Genomic DNA, 17914 nt, shown 5'->3' with positions numbered 1-17914 from the left:
ATCAATTTTCATTTTTTAGTTGAAGTTCCGATAATTCCTTTATTTTCGAAATTCTCAACTAAAGATTTAACACTTCCATTTCCTTTTTTCTGGATTTGTAAATCTTTTGAATTCTTTTCAAAATTTGAATCTGATAGTGGATTAGTGGAAAAAAGTTTAGACAAAGCATTTGATCTTTGTGATATTGGTGGATTCAATGGAGGATATAATTTACCTTTATAATCATTGATATTTGAAGGTAAAGAAGTTGAGGTCATTATCGACATTTTATCTTTCGTTTTTGAAGAAGAGGGTTGTATGAAATTTGATGTGATTGATCGAGATGGCGGAGGGGGTATAGGAGTCAATTGTGAAGATGCTGGATGATGTAATGGTCGACTTTGAGTTATAGATATTTCTCGCATGTCATGAGATATAGGTAATATCTCTTTCGTTTTACCCTTTGGGTTCTCTACTGAAATAGCTCGAAGGGTAGTTTTACTGGTATCGGCGTTGGACTTTTCGAGTTTGTTAAGGAAATTACCCTTGGTCTGATTTTGTTCCTTATTTTTAGGTTTCCCCCAAACAAAACTGATCATTCGCCTGATTGTTGAAGGAGGTTCGATAGTAGAAGTCGTCTTGTTACCCCCAGGGGTGTCAAGCGAAGTAGTGAACTCTGCTGAGGGGGTTGCGTTGGTTTTAGCCCTCTTACTGAGGGGAGTTTGAATTTCGGCTGAAGACAAAGTCGTGGCGGTGCTAGAAGCGAGTTTCGATACTCTCTTTTCAATCGCTTGGACTCTCAGCAAAAGCATATCCCTATATTCCAAAGTCAGCTTAAGAGACTATGTAATAAGGATAAGGCTTGATTAAAACTTACTTGTCCCAGGATTTACCTAGGGCAGATTCATCTTCGCTAAATTTCTCGACGACCTTTTTCAGATCCCAATCTATCACAGGCTTTGACGTAGAATTTTTAAATGTACTTCTCCTTGCCCATCCTACTAATCCACCAGGTAAATTCTTGATATCCCTCTCCTTTAGCCATGACTCCTTTTCTTGTCTATATACTTTTTCCAATTTCTTCCACTCATTCACACTCCAATTCTCTTTTCCCGTATGATTTCGATCAGATGCTTCCTCTCGAGATGAGCCTTGTTGAGAATGAGTGGAAACCATCCTTTTCCTCTTGATCGACTTAGGAGTTTCCACAAAGGCTCCAGGAACAGGATAATCTTCAGTCATGAAACTCATTACCGACATTTCCCTTTGCCTATTTAACCCGGATACAGGTGTACTTTGAGGTAAAGGTAATCGACTCATTGATCTAGATCTTGATCTTGATCGTCGATGAGATTCGACGATCTCGAGTTCTGCTTCATGTAGAAGTTCTCTTTTCTCTTCTTCCTTTTCGATTTCAATAACGGATCTTCGACTAGATGAGGAAATTGCTAAAACTTTGCTCGAAGATTTCGATAATTGACCATGTTCGATATAAGCGTGGTTCTGTGATTGCGATTAGCATCAGATTCAAGGCCGGACAGGATCAAGTCAGCTCACCAATTTCAAGATAGCAGCTGCTCTGGCAGCTGCTTTTGGGTCCAAGCTCGAGACTTCTACTACAGATTTGAAAGATTGATCACCTTCGAACGATTCCTCTGCTTCTGTAGCGACAGCAGTAAGTTCATCGTACAACGATCTCCGAGGTTTTCTGACTATAATTGACTGGTCTTGTTCTTCATCTACCAAGTCATGGTGATTGTTGCTTTGAATGGATTGATCGGTTGATGAAGATTCAGGAGAGGATGTAATCGGCATATCAGAAGGTGAAGAGGAAGGTACGACTTCTTTGGATAACTTGGATTTATATTTGGGATCGTGAAGCAACCGTTCTGAGCCGAGGTTTCTGTGAGAAGTAGAAGTGCTGACTTCGTTGGGGCCATAACGGAGTGCAGGGGGAGGTGCGATCTTAGGAGTAGAAGATTCAGCAGGCGGAAGAGTCGGATATATTGATGGAGTAGAAGGGCCAGCAAGAACAGCGGGTAAAGGTGAGTGAGTTTTGAGTGGACTGCTGGATGATGCCTGATCAAATGCCAACGGATTATCCTGAATGCTAGTGGACTGTTCAGTTTCAAGTGGTACTCCCTCTGTATCAACTTCTTCCGAGTCAGACTCAGGTTCAAGTTTGATTATTCCCTTTTCGACTAATTTAAGCACAATCCTCTCGGGAACTTCAATAGGCTCTGGTGAATCATGCTGTTCTTCCGCTTGTACGTCTTCTTCCTCCTCCTCCATATCGTGTTGCGATTCTGCTAAATTTGCGTCTTGATCATTTCCGAAGTCCTGGTTGTCATCCGCACCCAATTTTAACGGCACTTCGTATTCCTCAGCTGTAATATCCCAAGCTGAATTCTCCACTTCTACGGTAACGTCTTCAGCCGTGGATTCTTCCTCTTCAGCTCTTTGCGGTTCGTCGTCCTCTTCATTCACGTTTGAAGATGTTGAGGCGTCGTATTCCCCCTTCGTTTCTTTAGAAGCGGATGTATCGTGATAGACATTTTCCTCTGGCGCTGGTCGATCCGAGATCCAAGGAAGAACACTGAAAGTAGAGAAGGCTGATGACTCCGCAGTCGAGGGCAAAGGTGACAGGCTTCGTAACTTGGATAATCTCCTTAAAGCTCGATCAGCCTCTTCCAACACTTTATATCCCCTTTCCTCCGCGGTGAATACTGGAGTAGGAGGTGGTAAAGGCGAAGGGGACCTGACAGGAGTATAAGAGAAGGAAGGTTGAGGTGTGAAAGTCAGATCACCACGATGATGAATCAGAACGAAAGGTTTCTTAGTAGACGCAGGAGGGGAAAATAACGGGGTGGTTGAACGACCAACTGAATCTATACGAGGTGCTGGAGAAGGAGTTCTGTCAGATCTTGAGGGCTGGGAAGTGATTTCATCATCGTTGTCATTGTGACCTTCAACAGGTAAGGTGATTGAAGGGATGGTAGGAGTTGTGGAGTCGTTAGATTCGTTGTTTTCGATCGATCTCGACATTTCGGGCTCTATAGCATCACCTATGTCATTTTCCTGTTGGCTATTTCCGTGTGAACGATCAACTGGGGGTACTTGGTCGTCCTTGCCACTATCTGTTGGGTCTATAAATGAGTGTCAAACAGCGTCAGCAGTATTCACACACAGAATGCGTCTGAACCGACTAACCTTCTTCGTGGTGATAACGTTGCTCGTGATCCTCCTGGGCAGGACTAGCCACGCTCGTGTCAATATCAGCATTCTCGACGTCTCCGGTGTACTCGATCGTGTCATCTAGAATTTCATCGCTGTTATAGGATAGTCCCATGCCACTTTGGTTATCTGCCGATTCGAGCGGATGGGAATGCTTCATTTGAGCTGGATCGACTTTACGGGCATCCTGTTCGGGCTGTACGCCACTGTCCTCTCGCTCTTGTCCAGGCAGTAGAGGACCGACCGAGGATACATTTTCTTCTGTCTGCGCCAATGACCTCACATTCACATCGAGCTCTTCAATTTGTGGTTGAATATCCTCTTCTGAGACCTCCCAATCTAACGTATCCATATCCTGAGTGATATCTCCAATTTCCTCGGATTCGCTGAGTTGTGGTGTATGTGAGGAAGACGTCCTCGAAGGTGAGCGGGAATCATATTCGGTCATGATCTCGTATGTTAGACTCTGCAAAGAGCTTCCTTCAGCTTCGGCATCGTGGGTAATCTCGTCACAGGTAGATGGTACTAGTGGCGGAAGGACGCGAGGGATGTCATCGAGAGACGAAGCAAAGTTTTTGTGGTGATCCTCTTGAGTGGTGGTTCTGGCGTCAAGATCTGGTTCGATATCTTGTATCGTTTTCGTGACTGGTTCAAGCTGGTTTTGGTTTTCTTCCTCGTCATCAGCCTGGGGCAGAGGCGAAGACAAAGGCAACGGTTCTTCCTGGATCTCCTTCTCATGTTGAACAATCTCCGAATCCCCAACAACGTTGTCCTGTATATCGTCGCCTTCATGCACGGTGCGGTCATCCAGAATCTTCGACTCGATGAGGCCCGGTTCAACCAAGGAAAGCGACTCCTCTTCTTCTAGATTGTTTGGCGCAAGGAAATCAGTTTCCCCACTTGATTGTATATCCTCTTGTGATACCTCCCAATCCTCTTGAACGATTTCCTGCGTGACATCCCCCTCGTCGGTTTCCGCATAATCGTCGAGGGTCAAGCCAGTGGACGATGTGAAAATATGGGAGTGATCGTTGACTTCCTGTGGGACTTCGACAGCAGCTGAGAGACCCTTTGTTGCTTCAACCGAGACGTGTTCTTTGACTTGAGAAGCTGCTATTCGAGAAATTGTTTTATCTGATTGATTAATGAGACTCGAGTCGCGGTCGACAACGGTGTTGTAAGCAGGCGCAGTTGATTGATGTTCATGCAGTTCTTGAGTGGAATTTATCGCTTCTTCCGAAGCAAACTTGCCTGGATGTATATCCCGAGTATGGTCGAAGGGTACGGCAATACTTTCTTCCGAAATGTCCCAATCTTCCGGCTGTATGTCCTCAGTCTCATCTCCCGTTTCCTCCATCGTGTTCACTTCAGTACTAGAGGCTACTGGTTTAACGTGAGGCGGTGTAACTTCTGGTAATGACACGGATTCCGCCTGTTCCACATTGCTGATGGTTTGTTCATTCTGCTCTGGAGGCGATGGCGGTGACGATGATCTAATAGCGGATCTAGACGGTAATAAGGGACTATGGTGTAAAACTTCTGTAACCGCATCACCTCGTTGATCTTCGAAATCTTCCTCGGATTCCTCTAACACAGATTCACCCAATCTCGAGAGTGATCTGGAATTTTCTTTCCTTTGACGAACATGTATGAAAGTGTCATCTCCTACATCCATATCTGATCCATCGTCTGACCAAGCACCTCCTAAGTCCATATATCCATTTGATGACATAGCTAAGAGTGTCAGATCATTTTCGGGTATTCTCAGGGGCGAAGATTCTGGTATATCCTTGTGGGACTCTGCAACCTTTGATATCGTATCACTAGAACTTGAAGAATCATCATCCAAGTCCAGCGCCAATCCTTGGCCATCTCGCAATCCTCGAATTTTGCGTTGTGATTTCGTTGCTTTCAGTAATAAAGGATCTTCACCAGGAGAACCGTGTATAGGTCTAGGTAAAGTACCTAATTTCCTTCCGCTCAAGGCTATATCCTTCGGAGTCTGAATCAAAGCAGCTAAAGACTTCCTTCCTCTGGCTTTCGGCGCCGGTGTTCTAGTATTCGCATACGTGTCTGAGGGTAAGGAACTTCTTCTACTCGAAGCTGATTGCGAGGTTGGCGATGATCGCTTGCGAGGATTTTTACTGCCCAGAGATATTGTAGATTTCCGTCGACTCGACTTGGACGGAGCAGTTGAAGGGACTTTACTCGACGATCTGGCAAGTCGATTGGGTGCAGGAGTTTGTGCTTTATGCGATTGATCAATTGATCTTCTGGTAGTGCTTCCCCCGCTGGAACTACGCTTTTCAATCGATCCTGACAGTTGCGTCACTGCTGAATTTGGAGTTCGTGTCGAAACTCTACCTTTCTTCGGCTTAGCAGTTGCAGGGGTATTCGATTCGGCGGTCTTTGAGGGTGTCTTACTCCTCGCTCTAAGTGGAATGACTACTTCGACTATGCTACGCACTTCCGGTGATCTCGATTTAGCTTTGGTAGGAGTTTGACCAGGCTGGGATATTCGAGGCGATTTCTTTCTTCTAGGATTAGGTGAAATATCATCCCCTAATCGCAATGGGGTATCCCATTCCGCAGTTACATCACCCAAATTCATCACCTGTGATGGATCAGCGCTTATCCTCCTAGGAGGCGTTGGGGAAGGCCTAGCTCGGACGCGCGATTTTGATGGACCTGCTTGAGGTGTAGGAGGGTGGGCAGTAGGGCAGGAGCCTAATTGAGAAGACGGGGGAGTAGGTAAACGAGAACCGGTATATCTCATCGTACCCGAAGAAGCAGCTGGTTGTTTCGCCTGGACAACTCGTTGGGGTGAGCCAAACTATCATCAAATCATTGGTTACTTCGGTTTCGACGTGTATCGAAAGCTTCATGAGTTTACTCACAGATACTTCCTGACTATTAGCGGGAGTCATCAAACCCCCTCTTCCCAATACGCCGCCTCGAGGACCCTCAACATCACTTTCATCTGTTATGTCCATATCAGGAGGCCTCATGTTCAGCAGTAGAGTATCATCTTCATTGTTTTGCAGAGGTATGGAGTGTCGAGGTAGATACGGTGTCGATCCTGGTTTTGATAAGAAGCTGGAATTTGGCGAATCATAGATAGGCGAGGATGACGGTATCATATTATTGCTTGTCGGCAGTGGTGATTTGGCTACAAATCGTGCTAACCCGGTATGTGTAGCTTTGGGTATCAGAGATGGCTTCGATCTTGCTTGCAATTTTGACTTTGACTTTACTGTACTGAGGTGAGGTAAGTTGATGATCACATTTTCCACTCTTTCTCCTAATACAGTCCTCTTTTTCAACGTTCCTCCATCAGTCAGGTGAGGGGAACTGTTGTAGGAAGGTTTTGTACGCATAAAGATCGGCTGAGAGGGACTTTGACCCGAGATTTGCCTTGAGCTGGTTGCTGAGGAGGTTGATACCCTCAATGCATGAGGGGTCGTTGCATTCGGTTCTCGAATTGTACGGACCATCTTCAAACCTCTGTTGTTTACTTGAGTGACTCGAGAGGTGAATGGAGCATAGGTATGCTGATGAGAATGTGATTCAGCGTAATGAGGTTAGTCGTATCATCTAGTGTTGTTGGATGAGCCCTGTTGATTGGTGTTAATTGATCATCTTTTCATTGAATTTATGATTATTTATTGATGTTTGTTTGTTTCAAGTCAAAAGTGTCATTCATTCATAACTACCTCGTAAAGTCAAAACACAATAAACACACGCGTCAAGCATAAGTGAGAAACATAAATAAATAATTACTTGGAGATTGCGTTAGGTGCCACTTTGTTGCATGCCGGTAAATGCCGATGAGGTATTCGGTTAATTGGTTGTCCCTGAATTCCGGAGAAAGCGATCTTCTGTTGTTTTAGTTATGTTATGATTAGATTCAGGGTCAAGATCAAAACCCACTATACGCTTTGACCTTTTTTCCCTTAAAGTTTTGATTGTCAACGTTAATTTACTTGTACATCTCAAACGTCATCTACTAGTATATCATCTTATTTCAATCCATCATTCATCTCATTCCTTCTTATGTACATCACTTCTCAACATTGACTAAGTCAAACACCAATTCCCTATCTAGTCTTTCCTTTCTCGTATGTCTTTCAGTGTCCAGTAAAATTGCATCGGCTCAACACGCAGACCTAACGATACCCCGGAAGTGCATACCCGATTCACCTCCACCGCTTTTTCATCCAGAACTCCTTTTACATTTCCATCTGATATTCTATATCCTTTAATGCCATCAAGCTTCTTACCTGGTACTTCCCCCAGCTCTTCTTCTTCTTCGATGCCTCCATTCGGTCGACCTCCTGTAAATAATCCTTCGAATTCAGCTAAACCCTCTTCGGCAAATGGCAGCGCCATTACCAGTCCGAATATCCCTACTTCACAACCTAGTGCAGGAGCAGCTGGTGCAAGAAATGGAAGTACACCCGCCTCAACAGGAGGTACGGGCTTAAGGCCAAGCTATGGGGTTATGAGTGATCGGGATAGAGAGAGGGAGAGAGAACGACTACGAGGTGAGTTCATAGTATAAGCTTTTGATGTTGGTTTTGTTCGGTCACCCCGTGCCTTAATCCGCTACGGTTCCGTTTTTCACATAAATGCAAGAAACAATCGGCTGACACCGAGTATCGTTCACTCATAATTCTATTTGTTATCATATCAACAGAACTAGCAAAACAACCATACTCGTCATATTCTACCTCCTTGCCTCGACCGACTGACTCTCCGCACCATCCTTCCACTGGTAGCAACCCCTCGTCCACCAATACGACCCCTCGGGAGGAACGACCTAACCCATACGCCTCTTCCAGCACTGCTGCATCATCTGGTCAGAAAAGAACAGATTACATGGCTAGCGGATTTGGAGGTGGTCTAAACAGACTCGGAGCGGGATATGGGTTATTTGGCGCGGGGGTGATAGGACTTCGAGAACATGAGATGAGGGAGAAGGAAAGGCAGGAAAGATTAGCTAGAGAACGTGAACGCGAACGTGAACGGGAGCGGGAATTAGCACGCGATAGGGAAAGAGATGCTAGTAGACCGCATTCAATCGAGACTTCTCCTACAAACCGAAACGCGAACCCTGCGAACCCTTACTCTCGACCATCATTACCACCGTCGCCAACAGCATCGCGTAATGTTGCCGCCTCAGGATCAGTACCCGCTGCTGGAAAACCATCTATCTCTCCTCAAATCGCCCCGGCCAGCACCGGTGGAAACGCTGCTTCAGCTACCGGCTCTACCCCTCGACCTAATTTACCTCTACCAGGATTCGGGTCTCTGGGTACTAGATCACTCCCTTCGCCGTTCGACAGAGACGGTAGGGAAAGGTCTAATTCTACTACTGCCGGCGGACCTAGCCCGAACCCTAATCCCGCTCAAGAAGCTGCAAATGCCGCTGCTTCAGGCCATCGTCGGACTCCCAGTGGATCAAGCACAAGAGGTAATGAACCTTTATCAGGCATGACTACCACTGGACCCAAAAGTCCAGTCAAGACCACTACCCAAACAGCCGCTACCGCCAGATCGCTATACGGTGCACCCCCTTCTCTCAGTGAAGCCGCTCGTGTGAGAGAGGCTCAGCAACGTTCCCCCGTTTCTCGAATACAAACGGCTGCACCACCTCGTGATAGGGATTCAGGCGTTCCCCCATCAACTACAAATGCACCCAAACCAAGCACATCCAATACAACCGGTCCTAACGCGTCCAATTCCGCCGGTGCTGGCGGGTCCCAAAATACCAGAGCGCCATATAGCTCATATGGAGGGTTCGGAGGACCCAGTTACCCAGGTACATTTGGTGGTTTTGGATTAGGTGGATTCGGAGGTTACGGAGCCTTTGGGCCTAGATGGGGAGACAGGGAGAGAGAAAGAGAAACTTTGGAGCAGAGAGAAAAACGTGAAGAAGAAAGGCGAAAAAGAGATAAAGAAGCTGCTGAAGCAAGATTGAAAGCAGAAAAGGAGCGAGAAGAACGAGATGCGAGATGGATGAAGGAACGTGAAAGAGCTAGAGCAGGCTTAGGTATGGGCGGTGTGACTGCAGGCGGTACCGGAAGTACTTCATATGGTGTAGAAGCATTTCAACCTCCTCGATCCAATACACTCTCTACTTCCGCAAGCAACGCGAATGCAAGTGCCAATGGTCAAAGAGGTCCAACGGTTGATCCGTTTGGTAGAAGACAGCCTGCGCCAACAATCCAAGCTTCAAATGCTTCCTCTGCCGATAAAGCGAATCTTACTAGACATATCGAAGTAATTCATCAGCCTGAACCCAGACATCCCAGAGATGCTAGGGACTTGACCAACAGTTCGAACAATGCTGCCAAGGCAACTGGTCAGAATACCATCAATGGAGCAGAAGAATCCGTTATGCAACAAGTCGCTCCTTCAAGGGAGCCTCGTCCCTATGGATATAAAGCCGAACCAAGGGAATATCAATATACACCTCGAGACAAGCGTCCTCGAATGGACGCAGCAGTTGAGGATGCCCAAAATGCTCATCGCAGGACCTCCAATGCTAAAGCCTCAAAGAGAAGAAAAGAGGAAGACAAAAAAGTACTGAATAACGATATTGGTATACCGTCTAACAAAGAGAGAGACTGGCAAGCTTTGACCAATATCAGCTCTAAGAAATATCCGGAAGTAGTATCGGGACAAGTTGAACAGTGGTTAAAATCAATACCGGATCTCAACCGAATTATCTCTCACCAAGTATACTCGGGCAATGGTTGGACCGCGGCGAGGACTGGAAAAGTCGCTGGAAATGAAGGAGCTCTGATCATCGTTAGGATAGGAGGGGGTTTTCTAGGTGCAGATTGGAAAGTTCGAGGAGAATCAGGATGGGACGACGCGACTTCCACCCCACCGAAAAAGGTTGTTTGTGGAGGAGATGATCTGAAAGAGAGGAAAATATGGGGAACGGATGTTTATACGGATGATTCCGATTTAGGCTTAATCCTTATACATGCTGGATGGTTAAGATGGTCTCATTTCTTGCCATCCCCAAAAACAATTCACTCTGATGGATCAGCCAAGAAAGAAAACCCAAGAGATCAAGATATTATCAACGTTACCATTCGCTTGATTCCTAAATTGATTCGTTATACAGCTACTGAAAGGAATGGAGTGACCACCAGGAGCTGGGGTAATGGACATGATGGAAGTTCGATCGTTGTTGAGCGAGTCGAGCGAGTCGCCGTGAGTCAGAATTTACTTGAATACTGCATTGCTTGATTAATGATGTTTTCGGATGTATAACACTGATCCAAATTCAATCTACTCAGCTGAATAAAACGTATATTAAGTCTTCGAAGCGCAAATCAAGGATTTATGAATGGACAAAACAACGTCAAATCACTGCTCCCATCCCGCAGGAAATTCCTCGCAACGAAGAGGATATCACGATCATCAACGATATTGGAGTGGAAGAAAGTTTGATGTTCTGTTCAAAAATATCCAATAACGATCATTTTGCTCAAGTAGGAGTGGTATACGACTCAGAAGCTTTGAAAGAATGGTTATGTTCGCCATTAGAAATCAGTAGAACGCTATGGACTCATGGTATAACGTTAATGGAGGGATTTGATGTTCAGTGAGTAGTAGGATTGCAAACGGATAAAACAACTTTTCGCTGATTGGAGATGTCTTCATTATAGGTATAAATTACAATTATCAGATTCGAGTTCGATACTTTATCCTTTATTTGATTTGATTGAATTGAAAGAAAATAAGAAAATATTCAAAGATAAATCATTTGAAGATTTACATTTAATTTCAGAAGGAATAGCAATTAGATCAGAAGGTAATAAAGGAATGTTAATTAGACCTAAAATCTTTAATTGGTTTAATAGGGATGATAAATTATCGGAAAATTGGATTAAAGATTTTGAAGACGATTTACAAATTGATGCAGATGAAGAGGATGGAGAAGTTGAACAAGATGATGAAGAAGAAGAAATTCAAAGTCATATTAGTGTTGATTCTGCAAGTAGAGATGATAAAGATGTTAAGATGGAAATGATTTCTTAAATCCAAATTTAGGTAGAGTAAGGTGATATTTTGAAATGAAATTTATATAATTGTATATACAATTAACAATTGAAGAGGTTCGCGTGCATAATTTCAAATGCCTTCAGAAGTTTGGTATCAAAGTGTACTTTTCTGGTAATTTCGTACATATCTGTTTACGAAGTAATGATAGACTTAAAAGTGAAAAGCTTTTATCGGTTATGTTAAAGATAAACAATGACGTTTTAACCTCCACTTTTGAGTTACCTCGTCGTCACTTTAACTTGCACAACTTGACTGCGAGTAGTATAGAAATGATACTCCTTTCAAAACCTCTTTTGTTCTTCGTCTTCGTAATCTAATCAAAACATATACAAAAAACCTAGCAATCATACTAGTCTACATCTTCTTGAAACAATAATATCAATTGAGTATATCAATGTCAAATCAAATAATTCAAAACTCATCAATCTGAATTTGATTTATATTAAGATGTCAAATTTCAAACCGATATATCAAAGTTCAGGTTCAAGTCGATATAAACCACCACCTTTTTTATATCTACGTTCTTTTTTACCAATTATAGCTTTAATATTATTATTTTCATTTGGATTAATTAGTTATTCTTTATTAGGACAATTTAAAAGTCCTGCAAATAAACAACATTTAGGATGGCAATCTTGGGATATTATTGAATTTACTACATCCTCAAATTCTGAAAATGAATTAGATTTAGGAATAGGTAATGATGATAATTATACTACATTGAGTGCTAGTATACCATTAGATAATTGGGTGAGCTTTTTTTCGTTTCATTACAAGTGGAATCAGCCCTGATTTGGAAATTTGATTTTCCTATTTTGGTAGGATCCATTAGCTCTTCATACTACTGGTTGTAAGTTTTGAAAATATCATTCAAACGAAGAGAAAGACTAGTTTTTGTGTAATTTAATTAACTGTGATTCTAATTTCTTGAACTCAGTGACAGAAATAGCGGTAAAACCATGTTATTTTCCACCTTACTTATTCCCATCATATTGTGCACCTGAAACTACACCTGAATTAGATAAATTGAAAGGAAAATGGGTAATAGTAGAAAGAGATATGAATCTTAGAACTGGTTTATGGTGAGTTTAACCAAATTAACCAATACTGATTCTGGAATTGAGCTAAAAACCAGGTTCGATTTAGGTATTTAAATTTATATTATCGAAGAACACGTAGATTAGATGTAGAATTAATAACTGATTTACGTATTTTACCTGAACCTTTACCTGAAGAAATGATTGAATTAGAAAATGAAGGTTGGTATAAAGCTCAAGGTGATTTACATTCTGGAGTTTGGCCAACACAATCTGAAAGTAGACTTTGGTATAAAACCAAAAGTCAAGGGTGGAATGATATTTGGAAAAAATCTAAAAAAAAGCAAAGTCAGTTATATATTTTTCATATTTTTTTTCATTAATTCGAAATTTATTATCATTTCTAAATGGAAATCTTATCTGTTTTTTTTTTTCCTTTTTCAGTTGATGAAGAAATTTCGCCTTCAGATGATGTAATACCTGAAGATTCTGGTGAAACTTCAAGTGGTGGAGTTACAGAAATCCAAAATGGAGAATCATCAAAAGTTGAATATGGAGATTATATTACAGAAGTTGATATTGTTTATGGAGATGATGAACCTTTTTTTGGATTTGAAAGGATTGGAGGAGATAAAGTAATGGAAGGTAAAAAGGGAAGATGGGAAAGTGTTGATATTGCAATTAGAAAGGGTAATCCAAGTAAGCTATAATCAATTATTCTTGAAGATGATACTCATCAACAATTCGTATGTGGTCACTGAACACAAACCAGGCTAATATTCATAATCATTAGTTGCTCCTCGGGCTACAGTGCCGAAATTTCATAAAGACGGTACATTCAAAATTATGCAAAGTAAGCTATATACTTTGACATCCTGATTTGAAATCAAGCTTATTCTTGATTTAATTGATTCAGTCGCCGATCTACATTATTCAGTCGGAGAAGGTGAATGTCGAGATACCGATAAATCCCCTTGCGTTGGAGATTCAGATACTGCGACATGGCTTGAACAAGCTTTGATTGAAGAAAAACCCGATTTAGTAGTATGTTCATTTCTTCGTTTGTCATATGATCTCAAGAGCCAGTCGTGTTGATTCTTATCACAACAGGTATTCTCAGGAGATCAGCTAAATGGACAAAGTACAAGTTACGATTCTCGTTCGGTCTTGGCTAAATTCGCTAAACCTGTTATTGATCGACAAATCCCTTGGGCAGCTATTTTTGGTTAGTCCGATGTGCAGATCGCTAGTATTTCTTCCAAATAATGGATTTCAAGAAAATGGAAAGTGTGGCTGACGATGACCGAATTGAATTAGGCAATCACGATAGTGAGATTGTAGATGATCGAGCTGAACAAATGAGAGCTCTGCAACATATGCCTTATTCGCTCGCTAGAGCTGGACCTAAAGGAGTTGATGGAGTAGGGAATTGTACGTTCTCCATCAAAAACATCTTGAACCGGTCACTGATATGAAGCCTTTCCGATCAGATTATATCAAGCTTCACTCTGCAGACGCGTAAGCTTTCTTTGCGGTCTTGATTGGAGATTCGCGCAACTCAAGCTGACTTGGAATTTGAATAGCTCAAATATCCACATTTTCACGCTGTACTTCCTCGACTCGCACGCCCTTCAAAAGAACAGCTTGCCGTGGGGAAAAGTAGATTACGATTTTATCAAAACGTAAGTTTGTCCTCAATTCCCACAACTACGTTGTTTGCTAATTGGTAGTTGTAGATCTCAAATAGAATGGTATCTTAACGTTTCATCAAGTATAAAACCCATTTCGAGACCATTTCAACCTGATGGAGCTTGGGATTTAGGTGATATTTGGTCAAATAAACGAAATAAGCCAACTAGATTATCTGGTAGTAGAGCAGATGAAAATTCGAAAACGTTAGCGAAACCAAATGCGATGATGTGGTTTCATATTCCACTTCCTGAAGCTTTCAATCCTGCGGACAAAGCAGGTTTTGGAGAAGATCAAGAAGAGTTGGATTTAGGAGTTAATCTTGATGGTCAAGGAAATTCTAAACATAATGGTGGATTTTTCTATAATGCAGTTAAAGCTTCATTTGAAGTGGACAAAGAGAACGAATCAGTAGCAGAAGAAGAAGAAGATGACTGGATTGGATTGAGTGGAAAAAAGTATAGGACGGAAGTGAAAGTGTTAGGTCATGGACATAATCATAATACTGATAGATGTAGGAGAACAGATGGGATCTGGTGAGTTGGCTGAGATTAATCAATTCAGCGAAGTTCTTGGAAAATCTCAACAGATTTAATAAGAAGGAAAGGGGGTTCAATGAATTGAGCTGATTGATTGATATTTTAGGATGTGTTTCGATGGAGGATCTTCTTTCTCAGGGTACGGTCAATTAGGATTTGATCGTAGAGTTCGAATATATAACATTTCTCAATATGGAGAGAAGATTGAAACTTATAAAAGATTAACAAGTGGGGAAATTATAGATAAACAAATTTTAGTTGGTGAAGGAGCACCAAGTGGATGGGGATTAGATCAGTGATTTTGAGTAAATTTTGTATCACATTTTGCATACTCGAGTATACTTAGAATGTTGTAGATTTCAACAAGATGTTATGACTAAAATGATCACTATTGTTCGCTGAAAAGTGATGTTTAAATCAATTTCTTGGTTTCATATCCAAGAAACCCCATAGGTGTACTGTATATGCGAGCATTCAACGTTGATCATCAACTTTACCCTGATCCTCCTTTGGGGGTTATGAGGAAGAGGTCAAAGAGTCCTTTGAGTGACATAGCTATATACCTTTGGATTCGGATTTGACGGCTGATGGATGATGGTGAATCATACAAGGCTATGGGAAGCGACGATCATTCGTATAAATAATGATAATGCCTCGTGTATTGATGAATCCATTATTTCAAGTTTGAGAAATGACGACTTCTTGATGATCAAATTTTGTGTACATTCAATCAAAGCTTCGTACTTGTTTGTATGTATATATAACAAGACGATAATTATTTATCTGTGTAGAAAATCTCTCCTAAAATAATCGATAGTTTGATCATCAACTGCACATTCAAAAAAAGTAATTTCAAAAAAAACCACCAATTATATAAAATATGCCAGCTATATATTCATCACCACTTTCGAATGAGATGAAACGATTTGAAAGAAGGGATTTGACAGATTTGATTTGGTTATTTCTTCAAACAGATCCTAAAAGATTGATCGTAAATATTATTTCCTCATCATACAACATCTTAGTAAAAGTCGGGAATTTTATTTCAATTACTGATTCGTTATATATAGTCATTTTCAGCTTTAGCTATTGCTATCGAAGGTTTGGTACTTGGTATCATACTTGCTCAGGTAAATTCCCAGCTTCTTCATACTGTTGAGGGCTTTCTTGAGAAAGAGATGGTTAAATTGATCTGATTGATACTAGACTACAAGATATCTGATCAATTTTCGTCGCTCGGACCCTTTTTGGGCTATAGTATCGATCATTTTTGGTGCAATTACACTTTTGTAGGTTCCCTTTAGACTAGAGTTCTAAGTAGGTAGGAAATTTGACGTACTAAATTTCTTATGAGTTGGTTAGTGCGCAATTCGGTATGAACCTTTGGCAGGTAAGTGACTTGACAATTTCATATTTATCTTGAATTTGATTCTTATCACTGAGAGAATCATATTATCTTGTAGACTTACAGACTTATTGGTAAAGCTGCTACGGAGCTTTTGACAATTGTCGTTGGAGATATACGATGTAATATGACTGTTTTGGTTTTTATCGGTATACTCAATTTCGTGGCGGCTGGATTCTTCGGTAGGAGAGCTTGGCTGGTGAGCATACCTCGATTTACCATTGAGTCTCTGACTAACTGGAAGTATTTGTCAACTTTTCTTTCTTGATGCTAGCTCTCCAAAAAGAAGATTTGGCTATTGATACCTCTTGGTCTAGGGATCTTTTCGAGTCTAGGGCTAAGTTTAGGGTGAGTAAAGTATAGAACCCTCGAATAGCACTCAATAACAATGCATGTCATACTCACAGAGTCGCAATCAAAGGATATATGTTACCGTCTCTCGCAATGAACCCTACAGCGAAAGATTTAGAGAAATATGATTCTTGGCGAAGAACAGATAATAACCTAATCGTTATATGGGCAGCGATAGCTCTGACTCAGGATGTCATTGTTTGCGCGTTGAGTAAGTCAGCTATTGATGGAACAATATCCTGCTGTTACAGCTGACCAGTATTTGTGATTCTAGTGACCGCCATGCTTCTCAAAGAAAAAACCGGACTTCAGGAAACGGAACATGGTTTACTCAAACTACTGATCAAGCTGACTTACGAGACGATGTGGGTAATGTGCCCCTTTCCCTCATAGTCAATGACGAGGACACAGCTGATGATATGTCGACTCTCTTAAAGGGCAGGTCCAGTTGTTCTTAATATCATCAATGTAATAGTAATCGCTAAGCAAGGAGCGACATTCGGTGAGTTCAACCGATTATATAAGTCTTCAGTGTGTTGATACTGGATCAAATACCAGCCGATTACTCTCGACTTGTCACATGGGTTCTCGGTCCTGTGTATTTTTCCTCCATCCTTCAATCTTTGAATTATAGAAGAGATGTCCAGCGTATACTGAATATCGCACCGACTCTCCGATCAGCATCAAATGATCATCAATCTACTTTACGTCGCGCTGAATCGCCTGTACTGCCCCTCACTTCAACGCTGAGTACAAGGCAGACAAGTCATATGAGATATGATTCCCTCACTAGTGCCACTGCCACTGATAGAACTCCTACAAGTAAAAAAAATTATGGAGGTACTTTGGAGCACGAACAGAACATCGAATTAGGGAGAAGAGGGAGGACTGGGACATTTGGCAGTATGACAAGTGAAAGTGGGACTATTATTCTTGGTGAGAAAATAGTCTCATGATTCAGAGTAAAGAAAAGAAAAGAAAAGAAAACGAGATCGACGAAAAGTATGTTTAAGTGCTGAGATTAGGTCATTTTAAGCATGACGATTATGCAAAATTGGGTAAAGTATAAATTTCAACCTCGGTATAAGTCAATTTCCCCTTGGCCTTCCTTTCCTGAATCCCGAAATAACAACGCAACATTATATATTTAGGGTAGAGGGGAAAGGGTGACTAACTTTCTTTCTTTCAGTTAAGTGTTTTTAGGATTTTTTGACCATTCGGATTTGAATGATGAGATATTGTGATGTACTAGTTGTACTAGGTTATTTAAGTGAAATGTCGATCGAATTGAGAAATGGGTAAACAAAAATCAAACAATCAAAATCGTTTGATCCTCGATTTTTTCGATATTATATAGTATTAAATCAGATTTACCAACTTTGGTATCTTGTAATAATATTCTTTCAATCGGTTATTCTCTACTAACAATACATCGTATCAAATGTGGTATCTATTTGGCAAATTGCCTTATCTTAAACTTAGAGGAACGAAACTTCTTATAGCTATTTCAGCTACTGCTGGAATTTGATTTTATTTATTTGGAATAGATAATGCAGCTTTAGGAGTAGTGAATTCTTAGTTTAGAAATGAAAATTAAA

General features: G+C 41.4%; 4 protein-coding genes across 4 annotated transcripts; 3 read left to right on the top strand and 1 right to left on the bottom strand.

Moving 5' to 3' along the window:
* Positions 1 to 8: 8 nt before the first annotated feature.
* I206_102068 (uncharacterized protein) lies at positions 9 to 6707 on the bottom strand (the record flags this gene model as incomplete). Its single annotated transcript, XM_019158538.1, has 5 exons — positions 9 to 795; positions 857 to 1482; positions 1537 to 3125; positions 3190 to 6046; positions 6111 to 6707. The coding sequence occupies 5 exons, from the start codon at positions 6705 to 6707 to the stop codon at positions 9 to 11; spliced, it is 6456 nt and encodes a 2151-aa protein (XP_019008284.1).
* Positions 6708 to 7474: 767 nt separating this feature from the next.
* Positions 7475 to 11271, top strand: I206_102067 (uncharacterized protein; the record flags this gene model as incomplete). The annotated part of the gene is made up of 4 exons (XM_019158539.1): positions 7475 to 7757; positions 7910 to 10440; positions 10527 to 10834; positions 10899 to 11271. 4 exons carry the CDS (start codon positions 7475 to 7477, stop codon positions 11269 to 11271), a joined length of 3495 nt encoding a protein of 1164 aa, XP_019008285.1.
* A 471-nt stretch (positions 11272 to 11742) lies between these two features.
* On the top strand, positions 11743 to 14859 carry I206_102066 (uncharacterized protein; the record flags this gene model as incomplete). The annotated part of the gene is made up of 13 exons (XM_070202499.1): positions 11743 to 12045; positions 12118 to 12145; positions 12233 to 12377; positions 12442 to 12680; positions 12777 to 13031; positions 13126 to 13185; positions 13249 to 13376; positions 13443 to 13557; positions 13650 to 13763; positions 13823 to 13850; positions 13916 to 14014; positions 14069 to 14557; positions 14667 to 14859. The coding sequence occupies 13 exons, from the start codon at positions 11743 to 11745 to the stop codon at positions 14857 to 14859; spliced, it is 2196 nt and encodes a 731-aa protein (XP_070058600.1).
* Positions 14860 to 15440: 581 nt separating this feature from the next.
* On the top strand, positions 15441 to 17272 carry I206_102065 (uncharacterized protein; the record flags this gene model as incomplete). Its single annotated transcript, XM_019158541.1, has 10 exons — positions 15441 to 15551; positions 15631 to 15690; positions 15767 to 15849; positions 15923 to 15950; positions 16024 to 16164; positions 16240 to 16313; positions 16373 to 16527; positions 16591 to 16681; positions 16754 to 16818; positions 16875 to 17272. 10 exons carry the CDS (start codon positions 15441 to 15443, stop codon positions 17270 to 17272), a joined length of 1206 nt encoding a protein of 401 aa, XP_019008287.1.
* Positions 17273 to 17914: the final 642 nt, after the last annotated feature.

The sequence above is a fragment of the Kwoniella pini genome, chromosome 2 (assembly GCF_000512605.2).
Source record: "Kwoniella pini CBS 10737 chromosome 2, complete sequence".
NCBI lineage: Eukaryota > Fungi > Basidiomycota > Tremellomycetes > Tremellales > Cryptococcaceae > Kwoniella > Kwoniella pini.
The sequence above is the reverse complement of the archived record's forward strand: the minus strand, read 5'-3'. Positions and strand labels throughout refer to the sequence as shown.